The sequence below is a fragment of the Hemitrygon akajei genome, chromosome 17 (assembly GCF_048418815.1).
Source record: "Hemitrygon akajei chromosome 17, sHemAka1.3, whole genome shotgun sequence".
NCBI lineage: Eukaryota > Metazoa > Chordata > Chondrichthyes > Myliobatiformes > Dasyatidae > Hemitrygon > Hemitrygon akajei.
The window spans coordinates 57,782,323-57,806,647 of NC_133140.1; the positions used below are offsets into that span (position 1 = coordinate 57,782,323).

Consider the following 24,325-nt stretch of genomic DNA (forward strand, 5'->3'; position numbering starts at 1 on the left):
CAAATATAAAACTCACTTCAGTTCTTTGTCTATACAGTTTCTTGCTAAAAAGATTTAGCATAATATATATCGTTATTCATAGTAATTGATTTTTTTAATATTTTAATTCCATATTTTTACTCCTCCAATTTACGCATTTGCTTGATTGCTGGAAAGCACCAAATCAGAAGTGGATGAGATGCTGCAAACTCTTGCTGTGTTTTCTGTACGGTACTTCCAGATTCCTTTGACAATTTTTCTTTGCGGAACTTGTGAAATACGAGTATTTTGAACCACAAAATATTTGGAGCAGCAGAGCTTTCGCCCCATTTCCTGGAACTTTTTTCTGAAACTCTTGTTCAACCAAAAGTATACAATACAGTTGAAGAAACCATTTCCACACGGCAACCAAAGGGCAACAAACTCCATCCAGTCTGGCACACTCTGATGCGTTAGAGCTAAATTGTAAATACAATAAATTAGAGCAACAAGAATAGAGTATTTATTATTTGATAAAGAAAGAAACTCATTACAGGCAACCCTGTATTACAGGAGGGAGAGTTGCTTTTCTAGAGAGCAGCTTATATCATGATTTCCTGTAGTATGAAGGTGAGCAATCTGCGCAGGCAACAAAAATCACAAATTGAAAAAAAAACGTGTAATTTACTTATTTCACCCATAACTTCTGCAAGAATGAATTTTATTTTGTAACTCAATTTTTGTTAATCTTTTAAGGGTGAATTTAGATTACTCAAAAGGCCGTAACTTGGGGGCTGTCTGTGCATGTTTGGTGAGAAACTAAATTACTATGTCATTGGCTTAAGTTAGGTGAAAGTCTCAGCTCAAAACGTCAATTGTTTATTGCTCTCCATTGATGCTGCCTGATCTGCTGAGTTTTTCCAGCACTGTGTGTGTTCAAGATTTTCAGCATCTGCAGAATCTCATGTTATACAAATCTATTCCCAATAAATGGGAGCTTCTTTAAAGATTATTAACAAGCATTGTTCTGCTCTTAATACATCAGAACTAAGTGAATTAAGCTCCCTTAATGATTCCTGAAACAATATTTAAATCACCACTTAAATTAGCAAACACGAGGAAATCGGCAGATGCTGGAAATTCGAGCAACACACACAGAAAGTGCTGGTGGAACGCAGCAGGCCAGGCAGCATCTATAGGGAGAAGCACTGTTGACGTTTCGGGCCGAGACCCAAGTTGGTTGCCAGAGAGAGAGCCCATGCTAGAGGACTGATTGGGTGAAGTGACAAAATGAGAGGCATGCTACTGCTGTGATCTGGGGAAGAGGCTATTAAAGATACAAGGCACTGTAGTTGCTTGAATCTGCTGGAAGACCTCAGACGTTCTATGGGAGGAAAATAATTGTAGGATGGGGATGCAAAGATAACAGGATGTGGTGCTTATTAAGAAATAAGGTTGTAGGGAAGTTTAAAAACTTACAACATACATCAGTATAACACAGGAACAGGACTGTCAGCCCATGATACCAATATAAATCAAACCCAACTTCCTGCACAAGATCCCTGTCCTGTTCATGTGACATTCTAAATGCTTTTAAATCATCACTATTGCATTTACATCTGCCACCTCCCTGGCAGCACATTCCAAATGCCTACAATTCTGTTACAAAAAAAATCCTTGCAACTCTGCTTAGAATTTTACCCCTCTACATCCTCTAGTACTTGAAATTTTAATTCTGGGTAAAAGACATCTAGTCTGTGTATGCCTCTCAATTTTATCTATTTCTAACAAGTCACCCTTCAGCTTCTGATGCTGTGTGTCCAAATTCTCCTTACAGTAAATACTCTACAGGCCAGGATACATTCTGGTGGGCCTCTCCTGCACCTACCCATAAACCTCCACATCCTTCCGATATTGCAGCTACCAGCACCGAACACAATATTCTGTTTGTAAGTACTTCATCATGTTCCAGAGCCTTTAATTTTGCACACGAGTCAATGCCTTGGAAAATGAGATGCCAAATTACACATAGTTATGGGCCAGTAATGAATTTTATCGATGTTGTTTGGGCCATAAACATTGACCAGGCCACTAGTTCTTCCCTAAAGTACAAACCCCATTTTCAGAAAAGTTGGGATATTTTCCAAAATGCAATAAAAACAAAAATCTGTGATATGTTAATTCACATGAACCCTTATTTAACTGACAAAAGTACAAAGAAAAGATTTTCAATAGTTTTACTGACCAACTTAATTGTATCTTGTAAATATACACAAACTTAGAATTTGATGGCTGCAACACACTCAACAAAAGTTGGGACAGATTTAAAATAAGATTGAAATGTGCACAGAATATTCAAGTAGCACCGGTTTGGAAGACTCCACATTAAGCAGGCTAATTGGTAGCAGGTGAGGTATCATGACTGGGTATAAAAGTAGCGTCCATCAAAGGCTCAGTCTTTGCAAGCAAGGATGGGTCATGGCTCACCCCTTTGTGCCAAAATTCGTGAGAGAATTGTTAGTTCAAAAGGAACATTTCCCAATGCAAGATTGCAGAGAATTTTGGTCTTTCAACATCTACGGTACATAATATTGTGAAAAGATTCAGAGATCTGCATCCAGAAATGCAACTTGAAACTGTATTACGCAAGGAGGAAGCCATACATCAACTCTATGCAGAAACACCAGTGAGATCTCTGGGCCCAAGCTTATCTCAGATGGACTGAAAGACAGTGGAACCGTGTGCTGTGGTCGGATGAGTCCACATTTCTGCTAGTTTTGGGAAAAAACGGGCGTTGAGTTCTCCGTGCCAAAGCTGAAAACGACCATCCTGATTGTTATCAGCAAAAGGTGCAAAAGCCAGCATCTTTGATGATATGGGGGTGCATCAGTGCCCACAGCATGGGTAAGTTGCATGTATGTGAAGGTATCATTGACTCTGAGGCGTATATTAGGATTTCAGAGAGACATATGTTGCCATCAAGGTGACGTCTCTTCCCTGGACGTCCATGCTTATTTCAGCAGGACAATGCCAGACCACATTCTGCACGGGCTACAACAGCGTGGCTTTGTAGACACAGAGTGCATGTGCTTGACTGGCCTGCTGCCAGTCCAGATCTATCTCCTATTGAAAATGTATGGCGCATCATGAAGAGGAGAATCAGACAACGGAGACCACGGACTGTTGAGCAGCTGAAGTCTTATATCAAGCAAGAATGGACAAAATTTCCAATTGCAAATCTACTACAATTAGTATCCTCTGCTTCAAAACGATTAAAAAGTGTTATTAAAAGGAAAGGTGATGTAACACAATGGTAAACATGCCTCTGTCCCAACTTTTGTTGAGTGTGTTGCAGCCATCAAATTCTAAATTTTTGTATATTTACAAAATACAATTAAGTTGGTCAGTAAAACTATTGAAAATCTTTTTCTTTGTACTTTTGTCAGTTAAATAAGGGTTCACGTGAATTAACATATCACAGATTTTTGTTTTTATTGCACTTCGGAAAATATCCCAACTTTTCTGGAAATGGGGTTTGTAGCACAAGATCCTTTTTTCCACCTGAGGGAACTAATGGGAGAAATGCTTGATAGCATGGGGAAAAAAAAATTTTTGACATCCTACTCAGCATTCTGGAGAAGGCCTTGAACATATCATGGTGATAAGAGACTTAATAGTGAGGGAATAGACAGCAGATTCTATGACCACAAAGGAAAATCCCGCAAATTTGAATTGGGAGGACGAACAGCCAGAGGTCATTACACACGTTGATATTAACAACACAGCTAGAAACATGGATAAGATTCTGCAGCGTGAATACAGGGAGCTAGGCAGAAGGTTACAAAAAAAAGAGCAACAATCTGCTGGAGAACTTTGACTGTCCAGCAGCATCTGATATTGGAAAGGAAATGACAAAAATTTGGGTTGTAATCCTGCATCAAGCCTCAAAAAACAGGGCCTCATTGGTTCTAACCTCAGAATTACTCCAGTTCCTATATGCTGGCAGTGTTTGGAATAGAAAGAGTGCAGATGAGTACGTAGTTGAGAATTCAGGTTCTTGAACCATTGAAAACTCCTGAGCAGAGGTGGCCTGTAACCTGTATAGATGGGCACCCTTAAAGGATGGAGGTGAGGAGGAATTTCCTTAGCCAGAGAGTGGTGAATCTGTGGAATTTGCTGCCACAGGTGGCTGTGGAGGCCAAGTCTTTACGCATACTTAAGGCAGAGGCTGATAGATTCTTGATTCGTCAGGGCATGAAGGGATACGGGTGTAAGTTAGGAGACTGGGGCCAAGAGGAAAAATGGATCATCCATGATGAAACGGTGGAAGAGATTCGATGGGCCAAATGGCCTAATTCTGCTCCCAAGTCTTATGGTAACAAAGGGACAAGTTGCACCTGGACTGGAGGAAAACCAATATCCTATATCAACCTCCTGCTTTGCTCTCTATACACTCAAGTGTGTGGCCAGATTCTGCTAACTCCATCTACAAGTTTACAGATGAGATCACCGTAGAGGGATGAATCTTAAATAACAATACATCAGAGTACAGGAGGGAGAGAGCCTAGTGACATAGTGTCATGACAACAATGTCAACATCAGCAAAACGAAGGAACTGGTCATTTACTACAGCAAAGAGGGCGGCAGTGCTCAACTGTTTTTTCTCTTTTTTTTTTAAAAAAAAAACATCACTGCTAAGGTCAAGAGGATTGAGAGCTTCACATTCCTGGGAATGAACATCACTAACAGCTCGTCCACGTAGGAGCCACAACCAAGAAAGCACATCAGCACCTCCTCTACAAGGCAGGCTAAAGAAATTTGGCATGTCCCCCTACCAGTACCAATTTTTAGCCAAGTCTAATAGTCAGGACAATGTGCAAGGGAAGTCCAATAGATTTATTTTAATGCAAGAAGCCTGATAGACAAGGCAGATGATTACAAGGCATGGATCAACTCATGTGATTGTGATATTATTGCTTTTACAGAAACAGGTTTGAGATTGGGCAGCACTGGCAGCTCAGTGTTCTGGAGAAGTAGAAGTAAAATTGGAGAGCTGAGTTCTGGATATTGATCACAGCAGTACTTGAAGATGGTATTTCTAGAGAACCACCAATGAGGCTGAATGAGCAGAACTTAGGAATGAAAGGGTTAGGATCAAGTTGATTGGATTGTACTCTAAGCCCCCTAATAGTCAGCAGGAATTAGAGGAGCAAATATGTAAGAGGTCTGCAGATAGCTGCAGGTCTAACAGGGATGCAAGAATAGGCAGTTTTAACATGCTTATTATTGACTAAGACTGCCTCAATGCTAAGGGATTAAATAAGACAGAATTCATTCAGTGTGGCCAGGTAGGTTCTCTCAATAACCCTACCAAAGAGGTGCAACATACTCTTCTCTTAGGAAGAGAGGATAGGCAAGTATCCTTATCAATACCATCTGTGGGAGAAGCACTTTGGGAACACCTACCATAATTTGTTAAGTTTTAAAATCAAGGACGTGGGATGTTCCACAAGTTCTACATTAGGGAAATCCTAATATTGATGGCATTAGATGGGAACTTGTAAAAATTGATTGGAGAGGATATTAGCTGGTAAAGAGGAATCTAGCAAATCTTAAAAAAGTGAGAATGGGAGATCAGGGCAAACATGTTCCTACTAGAATGAAAGAAAAGGCTGGCTTAATTAGGTAACCCTGGCTGACAAAGGACATCAAGGCTCTGGTCAGGAAAAAAGCAGTTTATGTCAGGTCTAGGAAGCTGGGTTCAAGCAAATCCCTTGAAAACAAGGGATGTAACAGTTCACCCAAGAAAGAAAAAAAATTAGGAGAGCAAAAAGGAGACAATGAGATATCCTTGGCAGTAACAAAGCAAAACCCAAAGAAATTTTTTAAGTATACAAGACCAGAAGTGTAACTAGGTAATGAACAGGTCCCCTTAAGGATCTGTGTGGTCATCTATGTGTGGAGCCAAGGGTAACAACAAAGGTCTTAAATAAATACTAGTCTGTATTTACCATGGAGAAGCACATGGAAACTATAGAATTTGGGCAAGAGAACAGCAATATCATAGATTCATACTGTGTTGTAGTGTTCTTTGGTCACCTAGTCCATTCTTGCCTTGTCTTCTGCCTACTCTCATCTACTTGTAACATAGCCCTTCATACCTCTCTTATCTATGCACCTATCCAAACTTCTCAAATTTTGCAAGTGAACTGATGTCTACCACCTCCAATGGCAGCTCATTCCACACTTGCACAACCCTCTGAGTGAAGTTTCCCCTCAGATTCCTTTCACCCTAAACCTATGGTCTCTAGTTCTAATCTCACTCAACTTCAGGTGAGAAAGCCTGCATGGATCCATGCTATCTGTAGCCCTCAGATGTAAGTCTGAGGGGGATTAAGGGCCAAATGCCAGCAGATGGGACTAGTTCAGTAGGCACCTTGGTCAGTATGAACAATTTGGACTAAAGAACCCATTTCCCTACTGTACAACTCTCTATACATCTGTCTCAGTCAAAGGTGTGGCCCATTATTAAAATGTAACAATGGAGTAGCTGGTTTGGAAACAAGAGGGAAATGAGAGTACTGATTAATAAAGGAAGAACTTGTATCAATAGAGTTTAGTTTTTATGTAAATTACAGCAGCAGATCAGCTCTTAGCAATGAGGAAATTATCAATGTAGTTTCCTGTAGCAATCACCCACAATTAGAAAGGTCAAAATGACAAGAGAACAGCACAGTAAGAGGAAACTTAATAGCAACTTCTGTTGAGTGAGGATGTGCAATCAACTAAAGAAACCTTTAACATGCTTTCTGAGCCACTTCTTCCTGTAACATTGTAGTCCAAACTAAAGAAATGGTTGCAGTGACATAAACTGCTCAACTTGTGTAATACTTTCCTCCATTCTTGCCTTGTCTTTCTTTTGAAAGAAATACTGGGATTTTAACAGCATAATTACAAAAAAAAATTTTTTAATGCATTTTAAACTTGCAATTTATTTTAAAAATTCAAGGATGAATTAAAAATTGCTAGTTTAAAATATATATAACGTTTTGGGGGCATTTCCCTCTTCCTCCCTTAACTCCATCATCTGTATTTCTGTACATCATTTATGTATGCTTACTGCTTTATAGTTTCTCATTTGGTTTCTGTCTGCCTCAGAGGATAACTCCAATTTACAGTATTTGTGTTGTTTGACCAGCTATTGAGATCACTTACAATTTTCTGACTATCAGAAACACGAGCAACCTGTTATTTCCTAAAAAAAATATTTAGTCCCTCTCACAACCTTCCATCATCAAAACCAACAGAAAAGTTGACCCTGTGTTGGGTTTAACCTACTAAAGATTGTTCAGAAAGTTTCTTCATTATAAGGTGTATATTCTTGCGCATTAAACTTCATGCAGAACCTAATGCTGGATTCATTGGTGAAAAGTGCCATAAATGTTGGCAGTATACTATATATAAAAAAAGACTAATAGATACTGAAACTCTGAAATAAAATCAGGACACCCTAGTAATACCCATCAGGTCAGGCAACGTTGGTCGCAGATGTAGAAAGAGAAACTGAGTTAATGCTTCATCAGAACTGCTTCCAGCATTTACTGTTTTATTGACAGGCATCTTCTACTCATTTGATAAACCTGACGATGCTTTCAGTGGTGCTGGAGAACACCAGTGATTAGACAGTGCAAGGAATGATATCACCACACAAAATGTAGGACAATTATGATCCAGATCAATGTTGAGATCGAAGACAAATTATTGAACTGGTTAGGAAATTGGCTGAATTTTAGTGACAAGAGGTAGGTTTCTATAGTGTCATGTCAGGCTATGACCAATAGAGTATAATGAGGCAAAGTGCTGGATCTCAGCTGTTTATTATATGCATTGATACCTTAGACGATAAATATAAAGCTACATACACAAGGTTGTCAGATTCATAAAGACAAACAGTTGTGTAAATAGGTTAGGTGGAAAATGTGAACAGATTAATAGAGCAAATTAATGAGAGCAGTAAATGAATATTAATATATGCAAATAAGGATGGAAAAAGGCTAGATCAAAGTAGTTTCGACATTGCAAACTCAAAATGGTGAACGTCCAAAGTGGGTTAGAGATCAGTGTATGCCTATCATTAAAATGTCAGTCTCTTGCGAGAAAATGATTAGATTAACGATATGCTAAGGTTTATATTTAAGGTGAGAATACAATAGAACAAAGTTATGCTACTGCTTTAAGAAGCCTATTTTCAAAAAGATTAGCTTTATTTATTTATTTAAGGGAGCTTCAAGAGTGTTAGTCCAGTGTACTTGCCTATCAGCGGCTATAACTGGAGCATCAGTCGTGAGTTAAATAGCAGGGAAGGTTCAGGCATCAAAGGGAGTGATCTGAGGCAGAGTGGGAGGGCTTTGGCGATAAGGGGTCGAGGCAAGGTAAGTTACCTATGAGGAACAGAAGCAGGAAGTATGTCTGTGAGGCCGGAGTTCTGTACTGGGTGTCAGATGTGGGAAGTCTGGGAGACTCCCAGCCTCCCGGATGGCCACATCTGCACCAGGTGCGTCGAACTGCAGCTCCAGTTAGGGAACTGGAAATGCAGCTCGATGACCTTCGTCTGGTCAGGGAAAGTGAGGAGGTGATAGAGAGGAACTATAGGCAGGTAGTCACACTGGGGCCTCGGGAGATAGATAAGTGGGTAACAGTCAGGAGAGGGAAGGGCAGGAGTCAGATACTAGAGAGTACCCCTGTGGCTTTCCCCTTTAACAATATGTATTCCTGTTTGAGTATCGCTGGGGGGGGGGGGGGACAGCCTACTTGGGGGAAGCAACAGTGGCCGTGCCTCTGACACAGAGTCTGGCCCTGTGGCTCAGAAGGGTAGGGAAAAGAAGGTGGCAGCAGTAATAGGGGACTCGATAGTTAGGGGGTCAGACAGGTGATTCTGTAGATGCAGGAAAGAAACGCGGATGGCAGTTTGCCTCCCAGGTGCCAAGGTTCGGGATGTTTCTGATCGCATTCATGTTATCCTGAAGTGGGAAGGAGAACAGCCAGAGGTTGTGGTACATATTGGTACCAATGACATAGGTAGGAAAAGGGAGGAGGTCTTGAAAGCAGACTACAGGGAGTTAGGAAGGAAGTTGAGAAGCAGGACCTCAAAGGTAGTAATCTCGGGATTCCTGCCTGTGCCACGCGACAGTGAGTATAAGAACAGGCGTGACCTGTGCTAAAAGGATGGGTCGCACTTGAATCTGAGGGGGACCAATATATTGGTAGGGAGGTTTGCTAAGCCTATTGGGGAGAGTTTAAACTAGAATTGCTGGGGGGATGGGAACTGAACTGAAAAGACGGAAGAAATGGCAGTTAGCTCACAAATAGAGAAAACGCAAGAGGAAGGATAGGCAGGTGATGGAGAAGGGATACACAGACTAATGGTTTGAGATGTGTCTATTTTAATGCAAGAAACATCATGAACAAAGTGGATGAGCTTAGAACGTGGATCATTACTTGAAGCTATGATGTTGTGGCCATTAGAGACTTGGATGGCTCAGGGGCACGAATGATTACTTAGAGTGCCAGGCTCTAGATGTTTCAGAAAGAACAGGGAGGGAAGCAAAAAAGGTGGGGGTGTAGCACTGCTGATCAGATAGTATCGTGGCTACAGAAAAGGAGGAAGTCATGGAGGGATTGTCTACTGAGTCTCTGTGAGTGAAAATTAGAAACAGGAAGGAGTTAGTAACTTTACTGGGTGCTTTTTATAGGCTGCCCAATAGTAAAAGGGATATTGAGGAGAGAGGGAAACAGATCCTGGAAAGGTGTAATAATAACAGGCAAGAACTTGGAAGCATAAATTGAGAACAGAAGTTCTCAGGGAAATGTACAGCAGAAATGTGGCAAATGTTCAGGGGGTATTTGCATGGCATTCTGCATAGGTATGTTCCAATGAGACAGGGAAAGGATGGTAGAGTACAGGAACCGTGGTGTACAAAGGCTGTTGAAAATCTAGTCAAGGAGGAAAGAAAAGCTTACATAAGGTTCAAAGAACTAGGTAATGATAGAGATCTAGAATATTATAAGGCTACTAGGAAGGAGCTTAAGAATGAAATTAGGAAAGCCAGAAGGGGCCAGGAGAAGGCATTGGCAGATTAAGGAAAACCCCAAAGCATTCTACAAGTATGTGAAGAGCAAGAGGATAAGATATGAGAGAATAGGACCAATTAGGTGTGACAGTGGAAATGTGTGTATGGAACCAGAGGCGATAGCTGAGGTACTTAATAAATACTTTGCTTCAGTATTCACTACAGAAAAGGAACTTGGCAATTGTAAGGATGACTTACAGTGGATTGAAAAGCTTGAACATATACATTAAGGAAGAGGATATGTGGGGCTTTTGGAAAGCATCAAGTTGGATAAGTCTCCAGGACCGGATGAGATGTACCCCATGAGGGAGGAAATTGCTGAGTCTCTGGCAATGATCTTTGATCTTCAATGGGGATGGGAGAGGTTGTGAAGGATTGGAGGGTTGCAGGTGTTGTTCCCTTATTCAAGAAAGGGAGTAAGGATAGCGCAGGAAATTATAGACCAGGAAGTCTTACTTCAGTGGTTGATAAGTTGATGGAAAACATCCTGAGAGGCAGGATTTATGAACATTTGGAGAGCCATAATATGATTAGGAATAGTCAGCATGGCTTTGTCAAAGGTAGGCCATACCTTACGAGCCTGATTGAATTTTTTGAGGATGTGACTAAACACGTTGATGAAAGAAGAGCAGTAGATGTAGTGTATATGGATTTCAGCAAGGCATTTGATAAGGTACCCCATGCAAGGCTTATTGAGAAAGTAAGGAGGCATGGGATCCAAGGGGACTTTGTTTTGTGGATCCAGAATTGGCTTGCCCACAGAAGGCAAAGAGTGGTTATAGACAGGTCATATTCTCCATGGAGGCCTCAGGGATCTGTTCTGGGACCCCTTCTTTTCGTGATTTTTATAAATAACCTGGATAAGGAAGTGGAGGGATGGATTAGTAAATTTGCTGATGACACAAAGATTGGGGGTGTTGTGGATAGTGTGGAGGGCTGTGAGAGGTTACAGCAGGACATCTATAGGATGCAAAACTGGGCTGAGAAGTGGCAGATGGAGTTCAACCCAGATAAGTGTGAGGTGGTTCATTTTGGTAGGTCAAATATGATGGTAGAATATAGTATTAATGGTAAGACTCTTGGCAGTGTGGAGGATCAGAGGGATCTTGGGGTCCAAGTCCATAGGACACTCAAAGATGCTGCGAAAGTTGTCTGTGTAGTTAAGAAGGTGTACAGTGCACTAGCCTTCATCAACCATGGGATTGAGTTTAAAAGTTGAGAGGTAATGTTACAGCTATATAGGACCCTGGTCAGACCCCACTTGGAGTACTGTGCTCAATTCTGATCACCTCACTGCAGGAATTATGTAGAAACTATAGAAAAGGTGCAGAGGAGATTTACAAGGATGTTGCCTGGATTGGAGAGCATGTCTTACGAGAATAGTTTGAGTGAACTCGGCCTTTTCTCCTTGGAGTGACTGAGGATGAGAGGTGACCTGATAGAGGTGTATAAGATGATGAGAGGTATTGATCTTGTGGATAGTCAAAGGTTTTTTTTTTCCCAGGGCAGAAATGGCTAACACAAGAGGGCATAGTTTTAAGATGCTTGGAAGTAGGTACAGAGGAGATGTCGGGGTAAGTTGTTTTTTTTTTAAAACACAGAGAGTGGTGTGTATGTGAAATGGGCTGCCGGCAATGGTGGTAGAGGCAGGTATGATAGGTCTTTTAAAAGACTCCTCGTTAGGTACATGGCGCTTAGAAAAGTAGAGGGTTCTGCATAACCCTAGGTAATTTCTAAAGTAAGTACATGTTCGGCACAGCATTGTGGGCTGAAGGGCCTGTATTGTGCTGTAGGTTTTCTATTTAACACATGCATTGTTTGTGTCCAATCAAGTCAGTGAGCATTGTGTTGGGGGGCAGTCCACAAGCATCGCCACTCGTCTTTCACAAACATAATATATCCACAACTTACTAACCCTAACCACATGTCTTTGGAACATGGGGCAAAACTAGAGCACCCAGAGAAAAGCACATGGGCACAGAGAGAATATACAAACTCCTTAAGGACAACAATAGGAATCAAATCCAACTGATGCTATAAAGTGATTGCACTAACCTCCCTAATTTTAGAACATACTCAGTAAAAGCCAGTCTGGCACAAGTTAGGAAAGATGCATGTACTGTCCATGAAGGAAATTGAGAAGTGGCAGATGGAGTTCAACCCAGATAAGTGTGAGGTGGTTCATTTTGGTAAGTCAAACATGATGGTATTCATGGTAAGACTCTTGGCAGTGTGCAGGATCAGAGGGATCAGAGGAATGTTCCCTAGATTCCAGAAGGTAACTATAGTGGCAATAATATATAAATTACATTTGTATTCCTCAAAATTTAGTGAGTCACTTTTTCAAGGGGGAGCTGATAGGATAGATAGAAAAAAAATACCCATCCCCATTGCATGGGAGTCTTGAATCATCAGGGACTCCTACACAGGACTACACGTTTGCTTAAGAACAGAAGCAGCTTGTTGTTTGTCAGGCCCAAGTGACCCCAATATCATTGATTAAATCAAAGCTTTAACCAGCAACTCCATTCAGCCCAAATTTAGATGATGACCCAATTGGGCCAGATGTTATAGCTGTGAAGATTCAGCAGGTAAAGGGGGAAACAGGTATCTGGAGAGAATGGAAATGCTAGGAATGCTCTCCTTGGAGAAACAATGCCGTGGAAATAGTTGAAATTATGCATGGTTTTGCTAGAGTAGGGTAAACAAAGTATTTCATCAAGCCTCTGATTCAGTAATTAAATGTCATTATCAAATATCAGTCAAAGTAGCAAGGGGGAGCATTAGAGATTTGGTTTCCCTATTATTTAGATTAAGAATATGCTGTTGAAAGGTAATAGAATCAGATTCTAACAACACATGTAAAAGGAAACCGGCATTTTTTTTTTTTGGAGGTTAGCTGAGTTGAACAGTAATGAGAAAAACAGTGCATGTGACCAATTTTAAAGTATTTACAGGTGACAGAGTTGTGCAGCATTGCACACAAGAAGCTTTCAGCAACGCTATGTAAAATGAGGTTCATAGGCCAAAAATAAAATCTCAAGGTGACAAGAACATTGAGTCCCAGTGCACAGAAACAGGCCCATTCATCAAATATCCAACCATATTAATCCCACTTACAGTTCTTGGTCCATATACTTTATGCTAATAAAGTATATACTAATATCCTAGTGGGAAGGTTTGCTAGTGCAGCATGGTGGAGTTTAAACTAGAGTTGCAGGGGGTTAGGAACCAGAGTGCCAGAACCGTTAGTGGAGAGGCCGTGGATACAGATAGTGCCAAGACCTCAGAATCAGGAATCAAATGTTTGAGCATGATGTGACTGGTGTCCTGAGCTACGGGCACTTCAGCGCAAGTAGTAGGAAAGGCGGATAAGCTTAAGGCATGGAACAACACTTGGAATGGATGTGGTGTATATGGATTTCAGTAAGGCATTTGATAAGGCTCCCCATGTGAGGCTCATTTAGAAAGTAATGAGGCATGGGATCCAAGGAGACCTTGCTTTGTGGATCCAGAATTGGGTTGACCACAGAAGGCAAAGGTGATTATGGATGGTTCGTATTCTGCATGGAGGATGGTAACCAGTGGTGTTCCGCAGGGTCCTCTCCTCTTTGTGATTTTTATAAATGACTTGAATGAGGAAGTAGAAGGGTGGGTTAGTAAGTTTGCTGATGATATAAAAGTTGGGGGTGTTGTGGATAGTCTGGAGGGTTTTCAGAGGTTACAGCAGGACATCGGTAGGATGCAGAACTGGGCTGAGAAGTGGCAGATAGAGTTAAACCCAGATAAGTGTAAAGTGATTCATTTTGGCAATCTGAAGGCAGAATATAATATTAACATTAAGCGAGATCTTGGGGTCCATGTCTTGCGCAGGTTGGCAATGTTGTTAAGAAGGCACATGATGTGTTGGCCTTTATCAACCATGGGTTTGAGTTAAAGAACTGTGAGGTAATGTTACAGCTATACAAGACCTTAGTTAGACCCCACTTGGAGTACTGTGTTCAGTTCTGGTCACCTCATTACAGGAAAGTTGTGGATGCTGTAGTGAGAGTGCAGAGGAGATTTACAAGGATGTTGCCTGGAATGGAGAGCATGCCTTATGAGAATAGCTTAATTGAACTTGGTCTTTTCTCCTTGGAGTGACGGAGGATGACAGGTGATCTCATAGAGGTGTATAAGATGAGAGGCATTGATCGTATGGCTAGCCAGAGGCTTTTTCCCCAGGGATAAAATGGTTAACACGAGTGGGCATAGTTTTAAGGTGCTTGAAAGTAGGTACAAGGGGGATGTCAGAGGTATGTTCTGTACACAGAGAGTGGTGAGTGCGGGGAGTGCACTGCCAGCGAAGGTGGTAGAAGTGGATAAAATAGGGTCTTTTAAGAAACTCTTCGATAGGTTCATGGAGCTTAGAAAAAATAGAGGGCTATGTGGTAGGGAAATTCTAGGCAGCTTCTAGAGTAGGTTACATGGTTGGCACTACATTATGGGTCGAAGGACCTGTAGTGTGCTGTAGATTTTCAATATTTAGCCATTAGTGAGAATTGGTTGCAGGAGGAGTAGGACTGGCAGATCAATATTCAATGGCTCCATTGTTTTAGATGTAACAGAGTGTGAGAGAATTATGGAGGAGGTGTAGGTGTTACTAGTCAGGGAAAATGTCATGACAGTGCTCTGTCAGGACAGATTGGAGAACTTGTCTAGTGGGGTTTTTTGGGTCAAACTGAGGGATAAGGATGTATGACCATGTTAATATTACAGATCGCCCAACAGTCCCAAGGATTTAGAGGAACAAATTTGTAGAGAGATCACAGACTGTTGCAAGAAACATAAGGTTGTTATGGTAGGTGATTTTAACTGGGAATCCCATACCGTAAAAGGACTAGATGGGACAGATTGTCAAATATGTTCAGAAAGGTTTCCTTAATCATTACATAGAAGTCCCTACAAGAGAGTGTGCAATACTGTATCTGCTATAAAGGAATGTGATAGAAGTTTGTGTGGGGGAACACTTTGCATCTAGTGATCATAATGCCATTAGTTTCAAAGTAAATGTGCAAAGAGATAGGATTGATCCACAGGTTGAGATTTTAAATTGGAGAAAGGCCAATTTTGATGGTATCAGAAATGATCTGGCAAGTGTGGATTGGGAAAGGCTGTTTTCTGGTGAAGATGTACTTGGAGGCTTTCAAAAATGAAATTTTGAGAGTACAAAGCTTGCATGTGCCTGACAGAATAAAAGGCAAATATAGCAGGTTTAGGGAACTTTGGTTTCCGAGAGATATTGAGACCCTGGTTAAGAAAAAAATGGAGGTGTATAGCAGGTAGAAACAAATGAGGTGCTTATGGAGTATAAGAAATGCTAGAGAACACTGAAGAAATCAGAAGGGCTAAAAGGTGGCACAAAGCTCCCCCAGCAGACAAGGTGAAGGAGAATCCCGAGGAATTCTACAGATATGTTAATAGCAAAAGGACTGCATGGGACAGAATTATCCTCTGGAAGATCAGAATGGTAATCCATGTGTGGAGCCAAAAGATTGGGGGGGGGGGGAATGGGGGAATCTTAATCACAAACAGGAGAAAATCTGCAGATGCTGGAAACCCAAGCAACACACACAAAATGCTGGAGGACCCACCCTTCAAGCAGGGCCTCAGCCCGAAATGTCGACTGTATTCTTTTCCATCGATGCTGCCTGCTCTGCTGAGTTCCTCCAGCATTTTGTGGGGGAGGTCTTAAATAGAATTTTTGCATCTGTAGGTGACAGAGACAGACGCAGATTCGAAAGAAGTGAGGCAAAGTGGCATCAACTTCAGAATCAGGCTTAATATCACCGGCATATTTTGCGAAATTCGTTAACTTTACAGCAGCAATGCAATGAAATACATGATACATAAGGAAAAACTGAATTACAGCAAGTGTACGTATATATCTATTAAATAGTTGTTAAAACAGCAAGCACTGCAAAAAAAGCAGAAATAAAAAAGTAATGAGGTAGTGTTCATGAGTTCAATAGCCACATTTAGAAATCAGATGGCTAAGGGGAAGGAGCTGTTCCTGAACCGCTAAACTGCATGGATCCTATACAGATTACAAAGGAGGTGGTGTTTGATCTCCTGAGGCAAAATAAGGGTGGATAAATCACCAGGGCCTGACAAAGTGGTTCCTTTGACCCTGCAGGAGGCAAGTGCAGAAATTACTGGGGCCCTAGCAGAGATACTTGAATCATTCTTACCAACAGAAGAGGTATCAGAGGATTGCAGGATAGCCAATGTTGTTCCACTGCTTAAGAAAGACTCTAAACTCAAACCAGGAAATTATAGGCCAGTGTGTCTGACATATGTTGTGGAAAGTTACTGGACGTTATTCTAAGGAACTGGATACAAGTATTTGGATAGACAGACTTATTAAGGATAGTCAGCCCATCTTCATGCTTGGTTGGTCATGTCTAAACAACTTTTTCATTTTTCAAAAGAAGTTACCAGGAAAGTTGATGAAGGCAAGGCAGTGGATGTTGTCTACATGGACTTTAGCAAGGCATTTGACAAGTTCCCGCATGGGACGCTGGCCAAGAAGGTTCAGTTGCTCGGCATTCAAGATGAGGTAGTAAATCAGATTTGACATTGGCTTTGTGGCAGAAGCCAAGAGAGTGGTAGTAGATGGCTGCCCCTGACTGGAGGCCTGTGAATAGTGGAGTGCTGCAGGGATTGGTGCTGGGTCCATTGCTGCTTGTCATCTATAATCAATGATCTGGATGACAATTTGGTTAACTGGATCAGCAAATTTGTGAATCACACCAAGACTGGGGGTGCAGTGGACAGCAAGCAAGGGTATCATGGCTTGCAGAGGGATCTGGATCAGCTGGAAAAATAGGCTGAAAAATGGCAGACAGAATTTAACGCAGACAAGCGTGAGGTGTTGTGCTTCAGTAAGACCAAGCAGGGTAGTTCTTACACAGTGAATGGTAGAGCACTGAGGAGTGTGGTAGAACAAAGGGATCTGGGTTTACAGGTCCAGAATTTGTTGAAAGTGGCGTCACAGGTAGATTGGGTCATAAAGAAAGCTATTGGTACATTGGCCTTCATAAATTAAAACATTGAGTACAGGAGATGGGATGTCATCTTGAAGTTGTACAAGTCGTTGGTGAGGCCCAATTTGGAGTACTGTATTGTGTGCTGTTTTAGTCACTTACCTACAGGAAAGATGCAAGCAAGGTTGAAGGAGTACAGAGAAAATTTACAAGGATGTTACCGGGTCTGGAAGACCTGCATCATAAGGAAAGATTGAATAGGTTAGGACTGTACTCATTAGAACATAGAAGATTGAGAGATTTGATGGAGATATACAAAGCTAGGAGGAGTATAGATAGGGTAAATGCAAGCAGGCTTTTTTTTTTCCAGTAAGGTTGGGTGGGACTATAACCAGAGGTCATGGGTTATTGGTGAAAGGTGAAAAGTTTAAGGGGAACACGAGGGGAAACTTCTTCACTCAAAGGCTCATGAGACTGTGGAACAAGCTGCCAGCGCAAGTGGTGCATGCAAGCTCAATTTCAATGTTTAAGCTTAAGTTTGGGTTGGTACATGGATGCCAGAATATCGATTCATGGCAGTCAGAATATAGGGAATCTGTTCCATCACACTCTCAGGCAGTGCATTTCAACCTCCAACCACCCTACTGGTGGTAAAAATCCTTTGTGTACCCCCAGAAGTATTTTACTCCTTCCCTTAAACACATGCCCTCCAGTTAAGGACGTCAGTTTTTGGTTTAAAAAAAAATTACTACTGTTCACCTCATCTATAACCCTCAAATGTTTTACAGTCTCACTCCAGCCTCAATCTATCCCAGGTGAACATCCCAGCCTGGTGAACATCTCCGCACCCTCTCCAGAATAATCGTGACCTTTCTATAATGGAGCAACCAAAACTGCACACAATATTCCCGATGCAGCCTCAATATTGATTATAAAACCATACCATAACTTATTTGCTCTTATTTTATATCCTGAAAAGTACTGGGGTTGCACCAAAAACATGCTGTTGTACAGATGAAAGAACAGAAAAAGACCCTGGGATGGATATGATATCTGCTCTAAGAATCCAGTCAAATATTGGAGACTATATCAAGCATTTGTATCAAATTACACACAAATAGCCTTATCTGAGACACTGACAAAGGTTAGTTAGACCCAAGTGCCTGCTCCACTATACATCCTTGACTATCTTATAGTTCCGATGCCTGTCATTTGCTGCCTTGAAAATACTCACTGACTCACCTACACAGCTCTCTGGGATAATATCAGATACTTAAGCCTCAAAGAAATTCATCCTCATCTATTTTAAGTGGGTGAACCATTTTCTGAAACTAAACAATTTGACCTTGTTTTTTGATAACTTCCCTTACCAAACCAGAGAAACATTCCCTTATCATCCATCACTCCCCTTGAGAGTTTTACAAATTTCAATAAAATCACTGCCTGTTCTTCTCAACGCCTGTAAATATCAGTCTAGCCTGCTCATCCATTCTTCATATGTCAGCTCCTTCATCACCCTTCTCTGCACTGCTTCCAACATAAGTACTGCATAACCTTCTTCGCATATGAAGACCAAAGTTGTATGCAGAACCCTCTAAGGGACAGTCTCAGCAGAGCTTGTAAAGTTGTACCCAAAATGCTTCCATTTTAAACTTTTTCAATTAATGCCAGCATTCCACTAGCTTTCCTAATGACTTGTACCTAACATTCTAATCTTTTGTCTTTAAGTCCCTTGGTAGTCTCATATTTTGTTTCCTCTTCCTTCCAAAGTGGATAACCTATTTTCCCCACATTAAATGTCACTTCCCAAACTTTTACCCACTCAATCCATCAACATCTCTCTGCAAGCTTTTTGTCCTCAATTGCTAACCATCCTTCTTTATATTAATACACTTGACTGCAGTGCATTCAGTCCCTTCAAAATCATTAATACAAACTGAGGCTGAGAGCCAGTTCCTGTGGCACCCCACTGCTTACAGACTGCCACTCTGAAAATAATCCTTTTATCATGACTCAAGGAAACAAAAAAAAAGCTTACAGCTAGAAACATTTGTAGTTCATTGTAGAACTGTGCTGTAATACAGTATGGTAAAGGGAGGGGAAGTAAACAGCTTGCTTTGCTTTCTGTTAGCTATCCAGTCCTCTATTGTACAAATATATTATCCAGGTGCCCTATCTTGTGCAATTGTTTGAGGTATTTAATCAAATTGGAGGAACGGAATACACTATGCCTGCAAGTTCACTTTATGCATTTTGTCAGTTTCATCCTCAATGGCCTCCAGCATTTTTAATAAACATGCTTTCGTTTTCATAAACCACACTGACTCCGCTTGCTTATGTCAAGATTTTTCTAGATGTTCTATTTCCTCAATGGATTTCAGCTTTTCTCCAACGACAGATGTTTGGCTTAGGTTTTTTTTTGCTGCATCTGTCATTTCTTAAGGAGAATGTTACATTTGTGGTTATCCAATTCACTAGGATTTCCCCGTAATCAGAGAATTTTCATAGATTACAACCAATGTATCCACCGTCTCCCCAGTCACCTCCTTTAAGAACTTTAGATACAGGCAAATAGGCTTCGGGACTTAATCAACCATTGGGCCTATCAGTTTGTCTTGTACTTTTTCCTCTTGTAGAGGTTATCTTCAATTTCTTCCTACGATACCGATAATAATGGATAATCAAAGGATTTTTTCTGATGACTTCTACCACGATGCCCCATTCAAAACTCTTTGGGATCTTTGCCATTTCCAGTTTTTAATGGAAATGGAGAGACAGGGTCCATCAGGGCAGTCAGCTGAACTTTATGCATATGAAGTTGTGTCAGGCAAGTTTATTAGAGTTTGTCAAGGAGGTGACCAAGAGGGTAGATGAGGATAGGGCAATGGATGTTGTCTCTATGGACTTTAGCAAGGCCTTTGACAAGGTCCCTTAAGGCATACTATTCTAGATCCAGGGGAATAATGGATTAGAATGTCACAGTGAAAGGAATAGTGGATTTCCTCAGTAGTTGGAAACAGTACGATAATAAAAGGTTGAAACTTGAGGGCTGACTAGTGATGTGCCACAGGGATCAATGCTAGGACCTTTCTTGCTTGTTATTTATATAACCAATTTGGACGTGAATGGACAAGACACGGCAAGTTAGTTTGTACATGATACCAAAATAGGTGGTGTTGTAGATAGTGAGGAGGAAATGAAAATTTACATGGGCACCTTCATAAGCTAGGTTTGTTGGCTGTGGGCTGGTAAATGGCCTTCAATCCAAATAAATGAGCTATGGCATTTAGAGAGATTAAGCCAAGCAGAGTTATGCAGTGAATGGTAGAATTTTGGAAAAGAGGGAGTGTAAATGCATAGTCTGCTGAAAGACACAGCACAAGCAGATAAGGTGATGAAGGGGACACTTGGCACACTGACCTTCATTAGTCAGTGCAGTGCGCATAGAAGCTGGGATGTTATGTTGTAGTTACACAAGACATTGGTGAGGCCATACTTGGGAGTATTGTGTCCAGTTTTGGTCACCCTGTTATGTCCTTAAACTAGAAAGGGTGCAGAAAAGGTACACCAGTATGCTGCCTGGAGTTGGGGGCCCCCAAGTTCCATAGAAAGGTGACATAGGTTAGGACTTTAGAAGCATGGGAGACTCAGGGTGACCTGATAGAGGTGTATGAGATCATGCTAAGAATAGACAGGGTGAGAGCACAATCTCTTTCCAAGGATGAGGTGCTTAAAAAAAAAAGACATGGGTTTAAAAAGATTTAAAAGAGATATTGGGACAGGTTCTTCATGTAAAGGGTGGTGTATATTTGGAATAAGCTACCAGAAACCATGGCTGAAGCAGACACATTGCCAACAACTAAAAGCCATTTAAGTAAGAACTTAGATGGGAGAGATTTAGAGGGCTATGGGCCAATGGCAGGCAAATGAGAATATTAGGCAGCACAGTCAGCATGGAAAAGTTGGGCCAAAGGCCCGGTTTCCATAATCTACGTCTATTTCCCAGCCTCATCTCCAAGGGATTAATGTTTTCTTTAGCTACTTATTTCCTTCTTGTATAACTGGAGCAGCACAAATTACTTCCTTCCCCAAAAACAAAGTTAATAATGGATACCTATTAACACTTCAGTTCTAATAAAAGGCCACTTGAGGTCAGAGTAAGATATTTAGTAGTAATGTACTTTTTGCACCATATACACATAGCCACTGATAAAAATGTACATTAATGCCTTTTGTTAGGAAAATAAAGTTGATGAGCCATCCACCCTCCCCTACCTGCTTCAAAATTGGGATTGCAAGGAACAAACTCATGGATGATACTCCTTCTTCATCCACCTCATGGGATGTGAGTGTGAGGAAGGGGAGGAAAGACAGGAGTGGTTTTTTTTGTTAAAAGTGTTTGAGCGTGTAGAAACTCACTTCAGCGAAGCCTAGCTTTGCAAGGCCTTCAAAATACCATTCACTTTAAATGAGAGGAGTGGGGGAGTAGGGGTAGAAAGGGTAAAGTTTATCAACTCACAAAAGTTAGAAGATTTGTCTCTTTTGCTCACCCTGGAAGATCATGGTGCAGACGCAGGGACTCCAGCAGATGTAATAGACAACGACCACGGGCAGCAAAACTCTGGAAGCAGCATCGCGCCGCCTATTCACCTTCGACGGCTTAAACCGATTTCTCTGACTCCTGGCTGCACACCAGAGACGGCAGTTAGCGAAGGTTATGATGAGTGAACAGGGAAAGAAGATGAACGCTGTCAGCAGCAGAGTGTATGTCGCGTTGCTGGAAAATTCCAGGTTGCAGATCAGGGAGGCTCTTGAGAAATATACTTTGACAATTCCACGTGGGATGGATATGGGAAACAAGAGGATCGGAGGCAAGAGCCAGACGAGGGCAATGAGGGCTTTGATTCTGCACGGGGTCATCAACCTGCCGTATCGGAGCGGGAAGAACACGGCGATGTACCGCTCGATGCTGATGGTGGCCAGGGAGTAGATGGAAGAGGTGAGGATGCTGGCGTCCAGAAACACCACAGTGTGGCAGAAGGGAGAGTCAGTTTGGTTACGGAGCTGCCTCACACTGTTCACGTACAAATTCAGGGGGATGATTATTAGTGCCAGGGCAGCATCCGCCCCCGTAAGTGAAATCAGGACGAGACGGCTGTTTCTAGACCACCCCGAGACCGAGGAGGAGATGACCAAAATCACAGCCGTGTTTCCCAGGATGATCAACACACACATAACGGCAATGATGCACAATTTCAAGGTAGCATCTGTCTGTACCAAGGACTCGGTCAGCCCAACTCCGGTCACGTTATCTTCACCCATCTCGTTCCTAAACTCGGCTAAGCGGAGGCTACAAACTACTGATCTGTTACTTTTTACTAAACATTCATTGCAGGGATTTAAGAAAGTAAAACTCTTTAAAGTTATTTAGAAACAACTTCCATTGTCCTGTCTTTCCTTAGAGGCATGGTGAAAAACATGAGGAAAAACCAACTAGGGGCAGCGCAATAATTAAATAGTAGTTACCATCTGTTCATATGCTAATCAGACAAATCCTCGTTAAAATGCGTTCGACGTTATTAAATGTAATTAAAGCGAGCCGTGTGTGTGCGCGCATGAATTTAAATTGGGAAGTGTCGGATAATGGTGAGATTTTCCTGCTTCAAGTGGCATCCTGCAAGGAAAATTTTCTCTCACAGAGTGAACTCTAGGGGACTTTTGTCCGGGCTCACTAACATCCGACCTTCACCTCACATCCCGCTCACTTTGTCCCCTCTCGCTGTTCACAAATCCTCATCCAATCAAAAGGTCATAGGGCGAATATGAGAAATTCATAAATAAGGAAGGGATTAAACCGATAAAGGCACGTGCTTATGTTTAGTGGCAGGTTTTGCCGTGATATTTGTGGGCTCTTACAAACACAACGTGGGATTTAGTTTGGTTTGTCGAATTTCTCACTTTCCCCTATAGGTGTCGGCTATTAACGGTTTCCCCGCCTCTTCCCCCTTGAAAATTTCTGACGGTAAGTGCTGATAGCGGTGGTTCAATCTCGTTCAATTTCCCAAGGAGTAGGCCTGTGATGGGACGGAGAGAGGGATGCCTGCAAATTCGGAACGTAACGCTTCCCCGAACTAGCTTTAAGTCCTTCCAAAGTTTACCCGCCAAGCATCCTTGTTTTTGGAAATGGGCCTACAGTATATTTAAGTGGATGACTGATAGATGATATCTTTGTTGGTCCACAGGTAGAACAGAATTTTAAAATCTCAACTGGGGCATCTGATATTTCCTCAATACCACACTACAGAAGGGCACCCTGTTCTGGTTTGAAGTAGCCGCAGAGGATTTTCTTCAAGAGATGATTTCTTAAGTGGGCTTCAATAAGGACAAAGTATTTTAATGTAACTAATAGAATACTGGGCATAAAGTCAGTTTTTTAGTGAGCCATCTTGAATCAAAACATCATTGGGAGCTGCTGATGGTCCTCCTAAACCCTTAGAAGGTTGTTGTCTGACTCCTCAAATCCATTCCTCCACTCATTTCCGTGCAACAGATTGTCTTGCATGTCTATTACCTCCACTCTAATTCTCCTACCACTCACCTACACCAGTGATAATTTACAGTAACTGGTTAACCTGCAGCCAGCACGGTTTTGGAACGAGAGTGGAAACTGGAGCAGAGGAAGAATGTGCAGACTCCATCTGGCTAGCAGTGGAGGCCAGGATTGAATCTGGAGTGTTGGAGATGTGAGGGTACAGCTGTGCCACCCTGAGGGTCTGCTGGGTTTTTCTACACAATAAGGCAAAAGTTTTTGTGCATAAATACCTAATGATTTCAGTTCAACGCATTCTGTTAGGTTGCTGGTACCTCTTGCATTGCTTAATCTAATCAGGGTTTTAATCTGCTGTGAACACTGTAGGGAAGCAAACAAATCGCAAGGTTATACGAAGGGTCTTGGCCTGAAACGTCAACTGTACTGCTTCCTTTCGATGCTGCCTGGCTTGCTGCATTCCACCAGCATTTTGTGTGCGTAGGTTGTACAATTTATACATTCTTTGATAATAAATGTACTTTAAATAGTGTTGTAGAAGGGGTGGCTGTATCTCTGATCACTCTGCATGAGTTATTTACCTAATCTGTCTGCTTTCTGTAATCTGAGTGTTCCATCTTCAATTACTTTATTTTCAGCCATTCTGAACAACAAAAATGAACTTG

At 41.6% G+C, this 24,325-nt stretch overlaps 1 protein-coding gene across 1 annotated transcript; it reads right to left on the minus strand.

Annotated features, from left to right (window-relative positions):
• Positions 1 to 129: 129 nt before the first annotated feature.
• On the minus strand, positions 130 to 22,435 carry LOC140740486 (melatonin receptor type 1A). The gene is made up of 2 exons (XM_073069665.1): positions 21,664 to 22,435; positions 130 to 437 (listed from the first exon to the last, which is right to left on the minus strand). The coding sequence occupies exons 1-2, from the start codon at positions 22,433 to 22,435 to the stop codon at positions 130 to 132; spliced, it is 1,080 nt and encodes a 359-aa protein (XP_072925766.1).
• Positions 22,436 to 24,325: the final 1,890 nt, after the last annotated feature.

Bases quoted from the DNA above. Each gene is read 5' to 3' on its own strand.
- LOC140740486 (XM_073069665.1), bottom strand. From the start codon at position 22,435: ATGGGTGAAGATAACGTGACCGGAGTTGGGCTGACCGAGTCCTTGGTA. The intron at 438-21,663 runs GTGAGCAAAAGA...TTTACAATTTAG, and splicing joins CTGCACCATGATCTTCCAGG to CTCTAACGCATCAGAGTGTG.